At 37.9% G+C, this 15,470-nt stretch overlaps 8 protein-coding genes across 8 annotated transcripts in view; 5 read left to right on the top strand and 3 right to left on the bottom strand.

Annotated features, from left to right (window-relative positions):
* Window positions 1-78: 78 nt before the first annotated feature.
* On the top strand, window positions 79-898 carry RHIMIDRAFT_240646 (uncharacterized protein; the record flags this gene model as incomplete). The annotated part of the gene is made up of 2 exons (XM_023609426.1): window positions 79-408; window positions 500-898. 2 exons carry the CDS (start codon window positions 79-81, stop codon window positions 896-898), a joined length of 729 nt encoding a protein of 242 aa, XP_023463232.1.
* A 442-nt stretch (window positions 899-1,340) lies between these two features.
* Window positions 1,341-1,621, bottom strand: RHIMIDRAFT_263026 (uncharacterized protein). The gene has a single exon (XM_023611642.1). It carries the CDS (start codon window positions 1,594-1,596, stop codon window positions 1,426-1,428), a length of 171 nt encoding a protein of 56 aa, XP_023463231.1. The 5' UTR covers window positions 1,597-1,621; the 3' UTR covers window positions 1,341-1,425.
* Window positions 1,622-5,005: 3,384 nt separating this feature from the next.
* RHIMIDRAFT_48492 (putative 5-3 exonuclease) lies at window positions 5,006-6,143 on the bottom strand. Its single transcript, XM_023615301.1, has 4 exons — window positions 6,080-6,143; window positions 5,838-6,028; window positions 5,728-5,783; window positions 5,006-5,675 (listed from the first exon to the last, which is right to left on the bottom strand). Exons 2-4 carry the CDS (start codon window positions 5,867-5,869, stop codon window positions 5,041-5,043), a joined length of 723 nt encoding a protein of 240 aa, XP_023463230.1. The 5' UTR covers window positions 5,870-6,028; window positions 6,080-6,143; the 3' UTR covers window positions 5,006-5,040.
* RHIMIDRAFT_206590 (aldehyde dehydrogenase) lies at window positions 6,076-7,487 on the bottom strand (the record flags this gene model as incomplete). Its single annotated transcript, XM_023606916.1, has 2 exons — window positions 6,076-6,561; window positions 6,615-7,487. The coding sequence occupies 2 exons, from the start codon at window positions 7,485-7,487 to the stop codon at window positions 6,076-6,078; spliced, it is 1,359 nt and encodes a 452-aa protein (XP_023463229.1).
* A 654-nt stretch (window positions 7,488-8,141) lies between these two features.
* RHIMIDRAFT_193741 (uncharacterized protein) lies at window positions 8,142-9,203 on the top strand (the record flags this gene model as incomplete). The annotated part of the gene is made up of 4 exons (XM_023605997.1): window positions 8,142-8,268; window positions 8,322-8,402; window positions 8,473-8,576; window positions 8,631-9,203. Coding segments are annotated over 4 exons (885 nt in total), but the record flags the coding sequence as incomplete, so codon positions are not given.
* A 199-nt stretch (window positions 9,204-9,402) lies between these two features.
* On the top strand, window positions 9,403-10,066 carry RHIMIDRAFT_246121 (phosphatases II; the record flags this gene model as incomplete). The annotated part of the gene is made up of 2 exons (XM_023610271.1): window positions 9,403-9,636; window positions 9,683-10,066. 2 exons carry the CDS (start codon window positions 9,403-9,405, stop codon window positions 10,064-10,066), a joined length of 618 nt encoding a protein of 205 aa, XP_023463227.1.
* A 1,553-nt stretch (window positions 10,067-11,619) lies between these two features.
* Window positions 11,620-13,458, top strand: RHIMIDRAFT_240642 (uncharacterized protein; the record flags this gene model as incomplete). Its single annotated transcript, XM_023609425.1, has 5 exons — window positions 11,620-12,254; window positions 12,389-12,566; window positions 12,626-12,675; window positions 12,731-13,229; window positions 13,282-13,458. The coding sequence occupies 5 exons, from the start codon at window positions 11,620-11,622 to the stop codon at window positions 13,456-13,458; spliced, it is 1,539 nt and encodes a 512-aa protein (XP_023463226.1).
* Window positions 13,459-14,684: 1,226 nt separating this feature from the next.
* Window positions 14,685-15,470, top strand: part of RHIMIDRAFT_218629 (sulfate adenylyltransferase) — a 2,194-nt gene continuing 1,408 nt past the window's right edge. Inside the window, exons 1-2 of the mRNA XM_023607356.1 lie at window positions 14,685-15,073; window positions 15,125-15,456. Coding sequence (XP_023463225.1) covers window positions 14,877-15,073; window positions 15,125-15,456 — 529 coding nt within the window. The 5' untranslated portion in view covers window positions 14,685-14,876. The remainder of the gene's footprint in view (window positions 15,074-15,124; window positions 15,457-15,470) is intronic.

Genomic DNA, 15,470 nt, shown 5'->3' with positions numbered 1-15,470 from the left:
TTAATAATAAAGAAAGGATTGATAATCAGCTAAAGTGTAACTGTTATTGATCTTGTAATATGCGAATAATCTCTGAAAATGGTGTATACAAAATATCCAAAGCAATCTTCCTTACCTTATCTTGAAATTCCCTTTCGCCCTGGTGGCTATCTTGATGCTGTCGTATTAATCAATCAAAACAAAACCAAAGCCCTTGCTACTATGAACCAACTCTCAGCTATTGGTGCTCACCCTAAAGGCTTTTCTTCTTTCCTTGGTACTCGCTTCTACAGCCACATTGTTCGTGCTCAATTGGAATACGGGCTGGCCATTATCAAGAGCATCATATTCCTTAGCAAACAACTGGAAGATGCCCAAAACGTCTGTTTGCGTCGGATTTTCGGTGGCACTCACACATCTTTCACCACGGTAATGCTACATATGTCGAAGCTACCAGCTATGCAGGAACGTGCTTATACTCTGCAATTTCAGTCTCTCTTACGCTCCCTTACTCTTCCAGAAGATGCTCTATTACATCTTCTTCTACTTATTCGCCAGCCTCGAAGTCACTCCCAATGGTACAAGCTCTATAGGTCTTCCATTTGGAAGAGATGTCCCCCCAACCCAAAATCCCTGGATCGTCGCTCTTTACGATCGAAACAACGAGAATACCGCCAAGACAACCTCAACAATAAACGTTCTACGCATATCTCCATTCTTCTTACGTACTGTCGCCCAACTATCTCTCTCGACCTTGTCCTATGACTACCTATGTCCAAGTCTGAAAGAAGTCGCTGCATATGTTGGCGTCTTGGCTGGCTTCCTGGTGGTCGATACAAAACCCGTCCCTGATACCCTGATCAATCCTTTACAAAAGTCCATACCATACACTGTCTCCAGATGCACCGTAGACTCATGATGTCCCAAACCATTTCTGACCCACTGTCCTTCCTTTTAAATATGTTACCTACCAAGAAACCTCGCTCTCCTAACACAACACTCTCGTGGACCATCCGCTGGCCAACTATATGCAGAATCCTATATGAACCCGATTACCTATATCAAGCTAAGCCTCCACCTACCCACCCACTCACCTCGGGCAAAGACTCTTAAAATGGCTCCTCTCTTCTCCTTTTCACTAGTGTATTTTACACTTGATCCCATTCACTCTTTCTAAAGCATTTATACCCTTGACCTTAAAAGAGTTTTTTAGTCACCACTATCCTTCCTTTCTGAACTGCCTCGGGCGGGAAAGATGTAATATTACAATTGTGCGCTCATTAGAGGTTTTACTTATTTATAAATAAAAATCTGTTTAAACGTATACAAAATATGCAAACATTCCTTTTCGATATTTTATAGTTCGACTTTGAGAAGAGACAATATATTTATTTCTATGAAAGACACATATGTTCTTTGTTTTTTATATTATAGTTTCGAAAATCATCATGCTTGATGGATATTAGGTATGTTGCCGATCAAAAGGTGTCTATTCTTTTCCCCTTGTGCAGTGATTTGTTGTTTAATTGATTCTGATAACGAATGGATAGTAGGTATTGAATAGCCCATGACTACTAAAGAAATGAGAATGATAAAGTATGAAGCTTGTAATTTCATTGTCTTTTTTTAAAGAAAAAGAAAGACACTGGTATTTATATTTATATGACATGCAAAAGGTAGATCATTTGGGAGGCCATCTTAATAATGGTTCACGTGGCATTAAAGTAGCTGTACATTTTATTCATGGAAACATAAATAAAAATGGGTATATGTTCAATTGATAACCCATTAAATACATCACTTCATACACAGAACGGGTCTTTATCTTGATCTATGAGATCCTTCTGATGAACCACTGAGGTTATACACTTGCCAGTATGAAAGACTTGCACCCCTTGTTTCTTTACATCTGTACAAAATAGTTAGTTACTATAATTTTTGATGTTATCATTTACCTTCCGCCCAAAGTCGTTCCTCCCAAGAAAGTGGCATCAAAGACGACATCAATCACTTTATCAAGTACACCAACAACTGTGCCTCTCAATCCAAGAGGTACAGCACCAGTATCCGTTACGTAAATGACGCGATCGCCCAAAGCAAAGGATTGGTTGATTAGCTTATAAGGCGCGTCGGAAGGTCTAAGCAAATTCTTTCGAGGTGTATTATTGACAACAAATCTCGCTCTTGATTCTTTATCATAACGCTGTTGATACTCCTTAGCAGCTTCTTCAATCATAAGAACATAGTCCTAATAAACCAATAAGTGTCTGACTACAGAGCATGATAAACCACTTACACTCTGCAATTCCTCAGTACTATGAGGAGCCCTAGGTAAATCATGTACTTTTCTTTCCTTAATCCATTCTTTCATCTTGTGCAAGTACTTGTAGCCTTCGTTAGTCCAACCAAAGTCGGAAACATCCATCATCAGGTTATCCTTCTTGTTATTCAACATTTCAATAAACTCTGGGAATGTAGTTGTGTACTCCTTGATAAGTTGAACAGCAAGTGTAGAGTATTCCCAATAGCCAGCAACAGGATTCTTGCGCGTGTAGCCAGGTACTTTCTCTCCTCGAGATTCAAACTTCAAATTAAGCCCAATGTTTAGCTTTTGTCCTGTACGTTCTACAACCTGGAGTGATGAAGTCAACTTGGCCAAGGTGAGAGAACTGATGTTGAGCTCACGAGCAACAGCATGAGCAGGTTGATAAGTGATTTCTTTTTCCTGCTTATTGACAATTGCATAACCAAAACGAGGTTCATGGTCAAAGCGTGGGTTGCGGATTTTGGTCGCCTGGACATTAATACCATGTGGTCCGTGACCAATGACCTTTACCTTTGTACCAGCAAGCACGCCAGAGGTAAAGAAGCAGTGAGAGCCTACAGGATGGCTCACTTGAATAGGTGGTGCGGGCTTTTCGATAAATCGAGGATCAGGATTAGCCACCTTTATGACAATAGTTTGGAACGGAATGGTTTCGGCCAAGGTGGGATGATCATATTGCTTGACGAGCGCACCTTCCTCGTTTTGACACATACCCTTCAAAAGACAAACGTGTGCTAAAACATCTGTTTCACCAATCAATAGACCAAATCGTTTGCTGCGTATATGGTCATGGCGACTGACGGTGTTGTACCAATCATCTCGCTCTCTGTCGTTCCATTTGTGTTCCAAAAAGTGCTTTCCTCCATTTGAGTCAAGAGAGACATGATACTTGCATTCGGCATTTGAGACACCAATGACGACAGCTTCTTTCAAATAGGGGTATCCAACATATACCGTGCGATAGATGAAGAGCTTGGCAAGTTCACGAAGACTGGCATTCTTGAATCGATTCTTGATGTACACAACCACTGATTCATTCGTACTATCCTGTTGGAATACGCGAACTCCGTGATTTGCAATATGAAAGTCATGTGCTATCGTATGCAATGATGGGAAACCTGCCAAAGCCTCCTTACCTAGCTTAGCACCTGGTAATAAACCTTTACGCAAACCATGGCTTGAAAGTACTGGCAAATGATACTGTGTCTCACGAACAAAGCAAGGACGGACATCGGGAAACTTTCCTGGCAATGGGCTTTTGAAGACGGGCCAAGTTTTGGGGTCACCCTTTGCGAGTGTTTCATCATATACAAATTTGTAACTTTCGCCAAATCTGGCCATCTCCCGTTCTTCCTTGGTCAATCGTGACTCTCTTTGTTTCATAGCATCCAAGAGTCGCTGTTCGTCAATGAAAGGAATTCGTACGATCGCTTCCCAGTCTTGCTTTTTACCATTCATGTCGGTGTCAAAGTCAGATGGATAGAAATCAATAATGGGTGAATCAGGGTCTGTCATGAGATCTTGATAAGCAGCAGGCAGTAGCTTTCTGCTGAGAGCAGGTAATACTCCCATAAGCTGTTCATAGGGCTTGAAGGGCTGACCAAGGGTAAACGAGTGGTCTTGGAAACGAGCGATATCCTTGAGATCAGAAATCTTGGGTGCATAGTGGTATGGATAAAACCAACTCCAGGAGGCGACACCATTGTAATAATATTGAAGCACCCATTGAATACCGATAACATAGGAGCTGACGAGTTTATCCATCTGCTCTTGACTGTCAATATCAATGTCCATTTTTTCCTTGTAGTAGTCGGCCTTCCATTGCTTGAATGCGGCTTCAAATTTAGCCTTTTCTTCTCTTTCAATCTGTTCTCTGCTGACTTCTTCAGGTATGATCTCAGCATTCTCGTACTTCTTCAGCACACGATCACGGGCAGCAATAGCTTCTTCGTCTACATCTGATTCCTCACTCGTTGTTGATGGGCTATCATCCGTATCATCAGCATACAAATTGTGGGTAAATGAAAGCTCTACTTCCGTCATTTGGTGAGACTGACTCCATGCATACACATAAGACATGTTGAGTTCTTTTGTAAGTTTATCCAGAAACTTTTTATCGCGGCTCTTTAATGGGAACGCGAAATGAAGGGTTGATTCAGTGTTTAATTTAGGTGGAGTTACTAGAAAATCGCGTATTTTGCCAAAGATCTCTGCTTGATGTTCAGTAATGCTCAACTTATCGGTTGCCTTCTTGCGTTCTATTTCATGGAGCAGTTCTCTAGCATTATCACCATCGGGTAACTTCCCGACAAGGTAAAGAGCGTCAATGTTTTCGGCTTCAAATGCTTCTTTTTCGACGACGGCAGATATTTGATCTAGTACTTTCTGAAGTCTGCTGAACTCGACATGTCCACCATCCTGTAAGTAACCGTCACATGTTGGTAATACTTCCTTGTAAACCTTAAAGATGAGGCCCAGAGCACCTTCGTTGATATGCAAATTGGGTAAGTTGGGTAAAAAGTCATTACCAATAAATAGAGCAAGTAGAATAAAATCATCCAAGATGCGTTCAAAGTCATAGCCAAATGAAAGAGTATTCCTTAATGCACTGAATTCCATATCCAAATACTCTCTCATTAAGCATAAATGCAGTAGATAAAAGCTTTGATTTTCGACACTAGAGAAGAAAATATGAATAAGCCTGGACAAGTTTCTCGGAGGTTATTTTAAAAAGCTTACCTTGCAATCTTCTTTTTTTGGTGTTTACCAAATACTACTTCTTCACGTAATAAAGCAAAATGAGGGTCGTGACTTAATAAACCAAGCATAAGCAAGTCAGCATCCAGACCATACAAGCAATGTCTTGTATTTGGATCATAATCTGGCTGTGCTTTTGACAGACGAATGTACTCCATGATCTTATGCTCTCCTTCACCTGGTACTTCGGGGCCCGACAGGACAATTTCCACATTTCGCCAGTTGGCGTCTTCTTGAACCTTTTTCGAAATAAAGTAGCGTAATTGCTGTGTGAGCTTGATCATAAACGGGGTTCCGGGTGTAATACAGTTGGTATCAAAGGGGGCTTCCGGGGGTAGCTCCTCGCCGTTTTGTATAGCCTTTCGTCGAGCATCTTCCGCGTCCTTGGCAGTTCGGAAACGACGTGAACGTTGTTGATTCATTTTAGCACGGGGAGCAACACCATCGATAGCCATGAAGAATAATTTTTTAGGCTTAATCTTGGAAAAGAGGTGGTCAATATATTGAAAGATGCCTAACCAGATTTGCTCTTCTGTGATGCGAAAGTGAGGATCATCCGAATTGTTGTGAGAGCAGTTATGAACAATGCCGTTCATGTCCAAGTAAAGGTTATCTTTTTTAAAGGAGTGTCAATACATGTTTTCAATACATAAAAATAAACTAACCAAATTCTGGAATGCCGTTGTCAGTGATAAGTTCGGAACACATTGGATAGCGTTCGCTATAAGGCGAGATTAGTTAAAGAAAACGACAGCATACACACACTACTACTAACCTAATCCATCGAAAAAACTTCGGGATACCCATCTCGTAATAAGGTCTCTTTTTTTATTATTGTAAAGGAAAAAGGAGAATAAAAGCAACGGAAAATTATCATTTCAAAAAATAGCTGCGTCGTTTTATATATTAGACCAATCGCTGCATGAGTTTTACTGCTGAGACAACTTTAGATGGTAAGATTTGGGCCTAAGTTTAGAGTTGAGTATAAATGATGTCGATGATGTTATCTTTCTTTACCTCGTAAATTGACCAAATCCTTGTTTGCTCATCGAGAATCCTAAACCACTGTCTTTTGCACCTACCCAAGCCAAAGCAGGATCAATGTAGTCACAACGATTCATGAACCATGTTCCTGTCTCGATCTGATCTCCTATCTCTATTGCCTTTTCTTCATTTGTTGTCCAAATACTAGCAGTCAGACCATACTTGGAGTCGTTCATCAATCGAATGGCTTCCTCATCTGAGGATACTTTCATGATCGGTAAAACAGGGCCAAATGTTTCTTCAGTCATCACCAACATATCATGGTTCACGTTGACCAAGATCTGTGGCCCTACATAAGCTGTTCCAGGTTTATCTGCTGGGAATGTCTCGATCAAAGGCTTAGCTCCCTTTTCGATGGCATCCTTTATGTGCTCTCGAACAGTATTGGCAAATCTAAGATTAGCCATTGGACCCAGGGTTGTTTCTTGCTTGGAAGGATCACCAAGGACATAGTTCTTTTTTAGTGGAATTAGATCATATTGAAAGCAGAGGTAAAGTGGCTATTTACCTTTGTTAATGCGACTGCCTTTTGTACAAATGCATCATAGATGCTCTCGTGAACATAGCAACGTTCAATAGAACAACAGCACTGTCCAGAATTGAAAAATGCACCGTCAACAATGTTTTCGACAGCAAAGTCCAAGTTTGTATCTGGTAAAACATAGGCCGGGTCTTTTCCTCCAAGCTCCATTCCACAGCCTATCAAGTGTTCACAGTCCCCGATGGCTCTTCTGATCTGTTTACCTACAGCGACGCTTCCGGTAAAGTTTACGTACTGGACTAGAGGATGCTGTACGAGATAATTGGCTTCCTTATCCTGTACATGAATAGCCTGGATGGCATTATGAGGTACACCTGCTTCTCTTAAGGTGTCAACAAATATATCAGCACATTGAGGTGTTTGAGGAGACTGTTTCAACAAGACGGTATTACCAGCCAGGAGTGCCGGAATCACGTTATTGACGGTGGTCAAGTAAGGATAGTTCCAAGCAGCGATAATAAAAACGGGACCTAGAGGTTCCTTACGTTGAAAGCGCTTGACGACATCAGGAACATGTTCAATGATGGTGTCCTTTAGGCTTTCTTCTGCTACGGATACCATATACTTGGCTCTTTCCAAAACACCCTTCACCTCACCATGTCCGTAACGTATGGGTCTTCCCATCTGTTTGGTGATAGAAGAAGCCACCAGGTCCTTTTTTTGCTCAAAGAGGGTACAAAACTTTTCCATGATGGCTACTCGTTTAGCAACTGGTACCTTTTTCCACTCAAGAAAGGCCTTTTGAGACTGTTGAACGGCAGCATCTACTTGTTCTTGAGAAAGGCAGTCTACTTCATATACAATAGATTGATCAGTAGGTGAAGTTACTTGGATTCTCATTTTTATATATATAAAAAAAAAAGAAGGAAAAAAAGGTGGGAAACTATCAATGCATCCGTTATCTCGACTGCATGACGGACTTTTCTATTTTTTCTCATTTTGATGTCAAGTTGCACAGAAGGATGCCGTCTACAAAAAAAGACTAAAAAACGAACCTCGGTAGTTTTCGATACAGTAACTCTGGATCAAAGCTTCTTGTTTGGAATACGCGTATTTTTTTATAAAGATTCATTTTATCATAACCCGACTTTTCAGTTCTTAGTTGGGCCAATATAGAAAAGCCTCATCAAAGACACACGTTCGGTTGAACTCTTTAACTTTACTAACATATACAATACATTAAGTTGTGCTTTCTATTTTATCAATCAAACTCATATATAAGTCTTCTCCTTGGGAGGATGTCAATCTAAAGATTAGCCCTGGTGAAATCTATTTTGAAAGGAGTATGAATTGGTGTGTTTTAAATTTGTTTTGATTGGATAAAGAAAGAACCTATACAGCCATGATCTCATTGAATGAGTGTTACATTTATATCTATTTTTAGGCTCTCCTTTTATATAAAAAAAAACTTTCCTTATATTCTCTTTTTTTTTCTCTTCTTTATATATTTCTTAAATAAAAATGAGTGCTATCACTTATTCTTTTGAAGCACTAAATTTTAATGGAATATGTAAAACGATTGCTATAAGTCTATGTCCTTTAATAGGACAACATAATGGAATAGAGCCTGTTTGTTATTCTCGTAATGTAGAATTAAGTGGAAATATCATCTTTCAGCCATGTAAGGACAATCAATAAAATAGGGGATTATTAAATTGACTTTGCTATTCACAGCTACATTGATTATTGATGTTGTTGCTATTATAATGACAATGATTATGATTTATCACATTAGGTCAAAATATACTGCAGTTGGTAATATATACATATAAATGGTGTCTATTATTATTATTATAATAATAATAATAATAATGAAATGTACTAGGTCGTCAGGAAATCGTCATGTTCTTTTATTTGTATATGCTTACTACTCTACTTGATATGCTATTAGTAACAGGCATCATACCGACATCATCTACTGCATATCCTGTAAGTTTATATAGAATATATCCTTGTGATATACTAATCAGACAACAATAATAGTGGTTTACAGCAATACATATCGGCTTAGGTTGCGCAACCTTTTGGTGTCTATTATTAAATGGATTTGTCGGTTTTCAATTTGCTGAAGATGGAACTCCTTTATCACTTTGGTCCATTCGTATCAGTTCTTTCATTTGGTTCCTCGTTACTGGTTTCTTGGCTATCGGTACATTCAAAGGTGTTGCTGGTCTTTCTTATACAAATCAGGCTGCTTTATGGATCTTTTATATCGTTTTGAACTACTTCATGTTTTTCATTTACATCATTTCTCAAATCATACTCGTTGTCAATACTTTGGATGATAGATGGCCATTAGGAGATATCTTATTTGCTGCTGCCTTCTTTGCTGTTGGTCAAGTCCTGATGTATGTCTTTTCAGTTGTCATTTGTGACAACACAAAACACTATGTGGATGGTATGTTCTTTGGTGCTATCTGTAACTTGCTTACTGTCATGATGATTTACAAGTACTGGGACTCTATCACCAAAGAAGATCTCGAGTTTTCAGTGGGTTCAAAGCAAAATGTTTGGGAAGTAAAGGAATTGATGACTGAAGATGATCATACTCCATACACAAACACTCCACCTCAGCCATATTACGAACCATCTCCTGCGCATCCCTACTAAAATCATTACACACACACATTAGTATATATATATAATTTTTTTTTTCCATTTGTAGCATCATCTTTTTATTCAGCCCGGTTTCAGTTTGGTTTTTATTTTCCTTTTCTTCTTTATTTAGAATATAAATAAAATATAAAAAAAAATAATGTCCATAATACCAACTCAATCAGACTTATTCCAGACCTTAGAAAATGGATTAGACGGAAAACCTGGTGGTATACTCATTACTAGTATCGGTGAACAGATAACAGACTATATTTGGCTTGGTGGATTCAGAACACTGGAATCACGAGAGTTTTTAGAAGATAACCAAATCAAGCATGTCCTAAGCTTGGGTCACTTTAAGCGTTGTAAACCGCCTATCGAGGTCAATCACAAGGTAGGCAATTATCCTTTTTTTTTTCTTTACCTATACTGCTACATAGATCATTGCTGTCAAAGATGACCCAGAAGCTCACTTGATACAACACTTTCCCGAGGCTATAGAATTTATCTCGAACGCAGTATCCAAAAGAGAACATGTCCTTGTTCATTGCTTAGCTGGTGTATCAAGAAGCCCCGCGATTTTAGCAGCCTATTTGATGGCTACCGAGAATTGGACAGTCGAAGAGGCTTTGGCCAATATTCAAAAGGCAAGACCGTTTATTAATCCTAATAGAGGATTCTTGAACCAGTTACAACTATTTCAACAAATGAAATGTCACTTTGATGAAAAACATCCTGCCTATATAAAATATCTAAAGGAACATCCCATAGACACTAGCCATTTGGGTCATGAAAAGAGTGAGTATGAATCTTCATGCAACTAAAAATAAAAAAAAACATTTTGCATAATTGTTTTTTCTTATATACATGCAAAAATGCTATGGGTATACCAGAAAAGAAGGCTTTATTTATTTGTATGAAATATCATTGTCTTTCATGTCGTTTTTTATACAGGATGGTTCATATTATGGTGACAATATCGGCCAAATTAACTTTCTGTACGTATTTTCAATCTGTCAGGTACCAACATTGCATGTTGATCTGTCTAAGTAGCAAACATAATTGGTCCAAAGGTTTCAGGTGACTCGGACCAAAATAATAGGTGCAGCTTATTACCTGTTGTCTCAAAGTATACATCTGCAGCTCATTGAATACAATCCAAAGAATCGAAGTAACAATTAGGTGAAAGAGCAGGGTTATAATTACTAAGGGTTCTTTTAAAACCCATAATATTCATTTTATCTACAAATATCAAGTTAATTTAGCATTCACTTTAAAAGAAAGTATTTTGTATGTATATCTTTATATAATTTATACTTGTGCAAGCCAAACCATTCCTTCATTTCTCGCTTAACCCCCATGCGAATATAAGCTCAAATCAACCAATCGCAAATTGGAATGTCCACAGCGTTTTTGCGCGTATATAAGAAAAAACGGGATTTTGCTATTTATAAATACTATCCTTTGATCAAATATGGCTTCTTAGAGTTTTTTTTTTAGACAGCACTTGAGTCTGTGCCTGACCATTGTTGAACTGAGCTAAAACCTAAGCACAAACAGAAGAGGGTTTATTCCGAGGAGCCTCATTTAAACTTTTAATGCAGTAAGCAGCAACTTTCTGTCCCTGTTATATTGTTATGTCACTGTGAGGCTTCATCTTATCTTATTGTATTCATTGGTTCTCTACTTGTCTCAGTACAGCTTTACTGTCAATATTGGATCGTACATGTTTTAATGCAAAGACTATAAAGTTTATTCATCACTTCTAAATCAGTTTTTATTCCTTATGATGCAATCCATCGTCAGATCTGGAGTAAACCTTGCCTGTATGAGTGATGCTGCTCAAGCTTTATTATATAATTTATTATCTATAATAATTTCTCTTATAACAGGATTATTACATGAATTTATCATGTCCATTGAGAATTGAACAGGATACCTTATATACGCATAACGCACGTTGTGGTCAGTCTTATACTTTTCTTTCTTCATATAATATGAAGTATTTATAAGGTAGTCACGACAGATATACTGTTTACTGTATAAATTGAATTACTTGTGTCACGTATTATGCTAGTACTGTGTAGCTGTACAGTGCAAATGGGAGATTCTTGATACGCTTTCTTTCTTGTTCTTAGTAAAGAAGTTATGTAGAGACTCATCGCCTTTCATCTGTAATTATTCTTTACTATCATTCGTCTATATCACTGACGTTACTCTTTTAGAATTGGTTATGCGCAAATATATGTAGTCACACTAATTTTGTTTTTGCAATAATGTTTCCTAAAAAAAAAAAGAGACGGTCATTGAAATCCAAAAGAACAGTCAATAAGGACTGGGGCGAAATAAGTCTCTAGTATCTATTCTTTTTCCTGACATGTTCCGATTAACAAGATTAGCAGCAAGACGCACATTAACAAAGCCTTTGATTAAACCACCTTTTGTTTATAAACCATTTGCTTGTAATAAATCACCATTCGATCACTTCATAGCGAATTACACTACAGACAATCACGAAGACATTGAAAAAGTAGATCCCAAGGATTATCCAGAGTTATACCCTGACGAAGAAGATCAACAAGTTGACACAGAATGGTTTGTTGATTCAGATTATAAAGTATCTGAAGAAGACTTTATACCACTCTGGCAGCGTCGTGCCGTGGGTGAACATTTGGAAGATCGTCTAGCTTTACGTCAAGTATCACAGGAATTGATGGAGACTGGACAGTTGACTGCGGACAGTCTGAGGGACTTGTTGATAGAGAGTAAACTAGAATCAGTAGAGGTATTGGATGTTCGAGAGAAATGTGATTGGGCAGACTATATGATTGTTGCCTCCAGTTCAAAAGGTGACAAATACCTCAGCAGTGTGGCTGAACATGTCTATACGGTGGTCAAAAAGGCCTTAAAGCAAAGTCCTCATGTGGAAGGAAGAAGTGACAATTCAGGCTGGCTATTGATTGATTTAGGACGAATCATTGTTCATCTGTTTACACCTGAAATGAGAGAAAGGTACGATCTAGAAGGCCTGTGGAAATCCGTACCTAAAAATGAAGTGGAATTCAAATAAAATTGTGTTACGCATTTCTGCTCTCAATTCCTTTTCTTTCCTTTTCTTTCCTTTTTCTATATATGTCTTGTCATAGCGCCAGTAGCAGTGATAGTGATGGTAGCAGTAACCCTACTGAGTGGACTATCCTAGAAAAGCTGCTGCTTTCTCAAGCTGTTTATAAATACGGTGAAAATAGCTGGTTAGAAGTAGCAAGTGTACTCAAACAGAATGCCTTGGTTCAGCACCGACACTCTGACTTTTTTAATCACAAGGTAAACAGTGAAAAAACAGATAGTGGACAAAATATAATCATCACTCTTTATATAATTAGAATTGCTATTTTCAGTATTATCTCTTGACTGAAAGCCTTCAGACAGAAAAGTAGTAAATTACAAGATTTATTATTCAAGAAAAGCAATCAATTTACACTTTATAGGGATAATCCAACACCGACTGTTGTTAGACTGGCAAGACAACTTTACATGCAGAGAATTCAAGAAATTAAAAATGCACTAGTCCATCATGAACAGGAATTAGGGGAATTAGTATCGGAGATTGATTTAATACGGAAAGGAGAGCTTGATGACAGACTCAAGGTTGAATACAATATGGTATCAACTAATATGTCACAGTTAGATCCAGAGTTAGATTCAAAGCATGTCAAGATATATACACCTGAACTAGAAGTAAAAGAAAAGATCATAGCTAATGATAAAGAGGATATACCCGCATCTCTAGAAATTACAACAAAATTAGAAAATCAAAGACAGAAATCATGGCAAAAGAGTGTACAGTTATTATGGCAAGAGATAGCCAATCATAAAAGTGGACCTTTATTTTTAAATCCAGTTAAAAAGAATAGAGCACCATTTTACAACAGGATAGTAAAGAGGCCGTTAGATTTAAAGACGATAAAGCATAAAGTGAGAGAAGGAGTAAGGATCAACAATAGACAAAATGAAATAGACTCACATTGCTTTTACATAGATTATAAAGACAACGGTCGAATTTGAAAGGGACATTGTTCTGATGTTGACAAATGCATTAATGTACAACAAAGAAGGAACAGAAACTTATCTATTGGCTTTGGAAATGTTGGAAGACGTCAAGGATCAAATTGAACTATTTAAATTTGCAAATTCATTTTTCAAGCGAAAAATGTAAAAATAAAAGCAAACGATTACATTGATAACTGTCTACTTTGTCCATTCAACCAAGGAAAAAAAAAAAAAAAAAAAAAAAATACTAGGCAAAAATGACAAAAATGACTCTTTGTTTATTTTATATTGTTTCCAGAAAGTAGAAATCAAAAAGAGATGCAGATCACTTGAAGAAATTGATGACGGCAAAGTCCGGGCACTGAACAGATGTACGTTCTCCTTAAATTCGGAAAGCTGCCGTTCACCAACGTCGTCTAGTCAGTTTTTATAATGTAGAAACTATTGTTTCATTAAAGACATGTACTTAAATAGTATGATAGAATACATGAACAAGACGAACATCAGCTTTCGCCTCTTTCTTTGCCCTATGCGAGTTTGGATCGTTTTCTTATCACCAAAGAGGGAAAGACCCACAGGGTTGATTGCCATGGGAGTGTTCTTAAAAGCTCATATCTGCCAAAAATACAGCAAGCCGATCTGATATTTCTGATGGAGTAGTGGTGATGGCCAGACTGGGTGTTGTAGTCACTGATATTGAAGTAGAAAGTGAATACAGGAATAATTTCTGCGAAGACAAAAACAAAAAACGACCATTCAAATCTTTGCCAGAAGCAATGGAATTCCTGTGTCGAGCTTTTTACAACTGCCATTTGACGGCTTTCCCAAGTTACTGTGGGGAGCCTTGAATCAGCCAAACATGTAGACGAAAAGTTAATGGTCAAGATCATAAAGTTCGCATTGACATCATTTCACACATACACTATTTGCAGCCCAAAGAGCTTACAAGAAATGAACGGACATACTTTGTCAACTTAATCATACCTGTATTTAAAGCACCTGGCTAGAGTAACTGGTCATGTAAAATACCACTGGCAATTTTAAACAGATAGACTATTAAAGCAGTCATGCTGAACTAAACCTGATTACATTTGAAAATGTAAATAGGTGCAAGAAACAGTTGTTGATAAGCAAAAGTTCGTTTATTTAAAGATATTGGACTACAGCGAAAAAGCAACAGATCAAAGAATGATAGGTGATCTTGGATGAACCAATATCTTCCACAGATAAAATGAAGTCGTTACTCCTGAAGGCTTCAGCTTGGTTAAAAACCTTCTTTTTTATTCTTTTGAAGCAATTAATAATAATGATAACAATAAATCTTTAGCAAACAAATGTATCACTTGGCACACCCCATTTCAACATCAACTCAAAAATAATCTCAGCCAATCGGTCATGGCGAGCAATTACTCAATTTCGAGCATTCCATTTCTTATTGGACACAAACCTATTGCGCCATCATGTGCCTGACTCGTAACATCAATAGCCAAACACGTCCAGTTATATAAAAATAAACAAAACACTTCATCTTTTACTTTCTTGTCTTTTCTCTCTCTCTTTTTATCAATCAATTTATAATTAAATATGGCAAACACTCCTCACGGTGGCATTCTCAAGGACCTTCACTCACGTGATGCTCATAAACAAGAATCTCTCTTGGCTGAAGCTCAATCATTACCCTCTATCGTCTTGACTGATCGTCAATTATGTGACCTCGAGCTCATCCTCAATGGTGGTTTCTCTCCTCTCGAAGGATTCTTGAATGAAAAGGACTATACAAGGTAAAAAAAATGAGCTATCATTAGTAATACAAGCGCTGACTTTTATTGTAGCGTTGTTGAAAACATGCGCTTAACAAATGGTTTACTTTGGCCAATTCCAATCACTTTGGATGTAAGTAAGCAAGAGCTAGAAGAGAGCAAGATCGAACCATCCAAGCGTATTGCCTTATTGGATCCTCGTGACAATGAACCCTTGGCTATCTTGACAGTAGAGGATATCTATAGACCTGATAAATCAAAGGAAGCCAAGTTAGTCTATGGTGCTGATGATGTTGCTCATCCTGCTGTTAATTACCTTCATAATATTGCTAAAGAATTCAACCTTGGTGGTTCTCTCGAGGCAATTCAAGCCCCATCTCACTACGACTATGTCGCCAACAGATGTAAGTTGACTTGA

The sequence above is a fragment of the Rhizopus microsporus genome (assembly GCF_002708625.1).
Source record: "Rhizopus microsporus ATCC 52813 unplaced genomic scaffold scaffold_17, whole genome shotgun sequence".
Classification (NCBI taxonomy): Eukaryota; Fungi; Mucoromycota; class Mucoromycetes; order Mucorales; family Rhizopodaceae; genus Rhizopus; species Rhizopus microsporus.
Note: the sequence above shows the minus strand (reverse complement) of the source record. Positions and strands in the feature narration are given on the sequence as shown.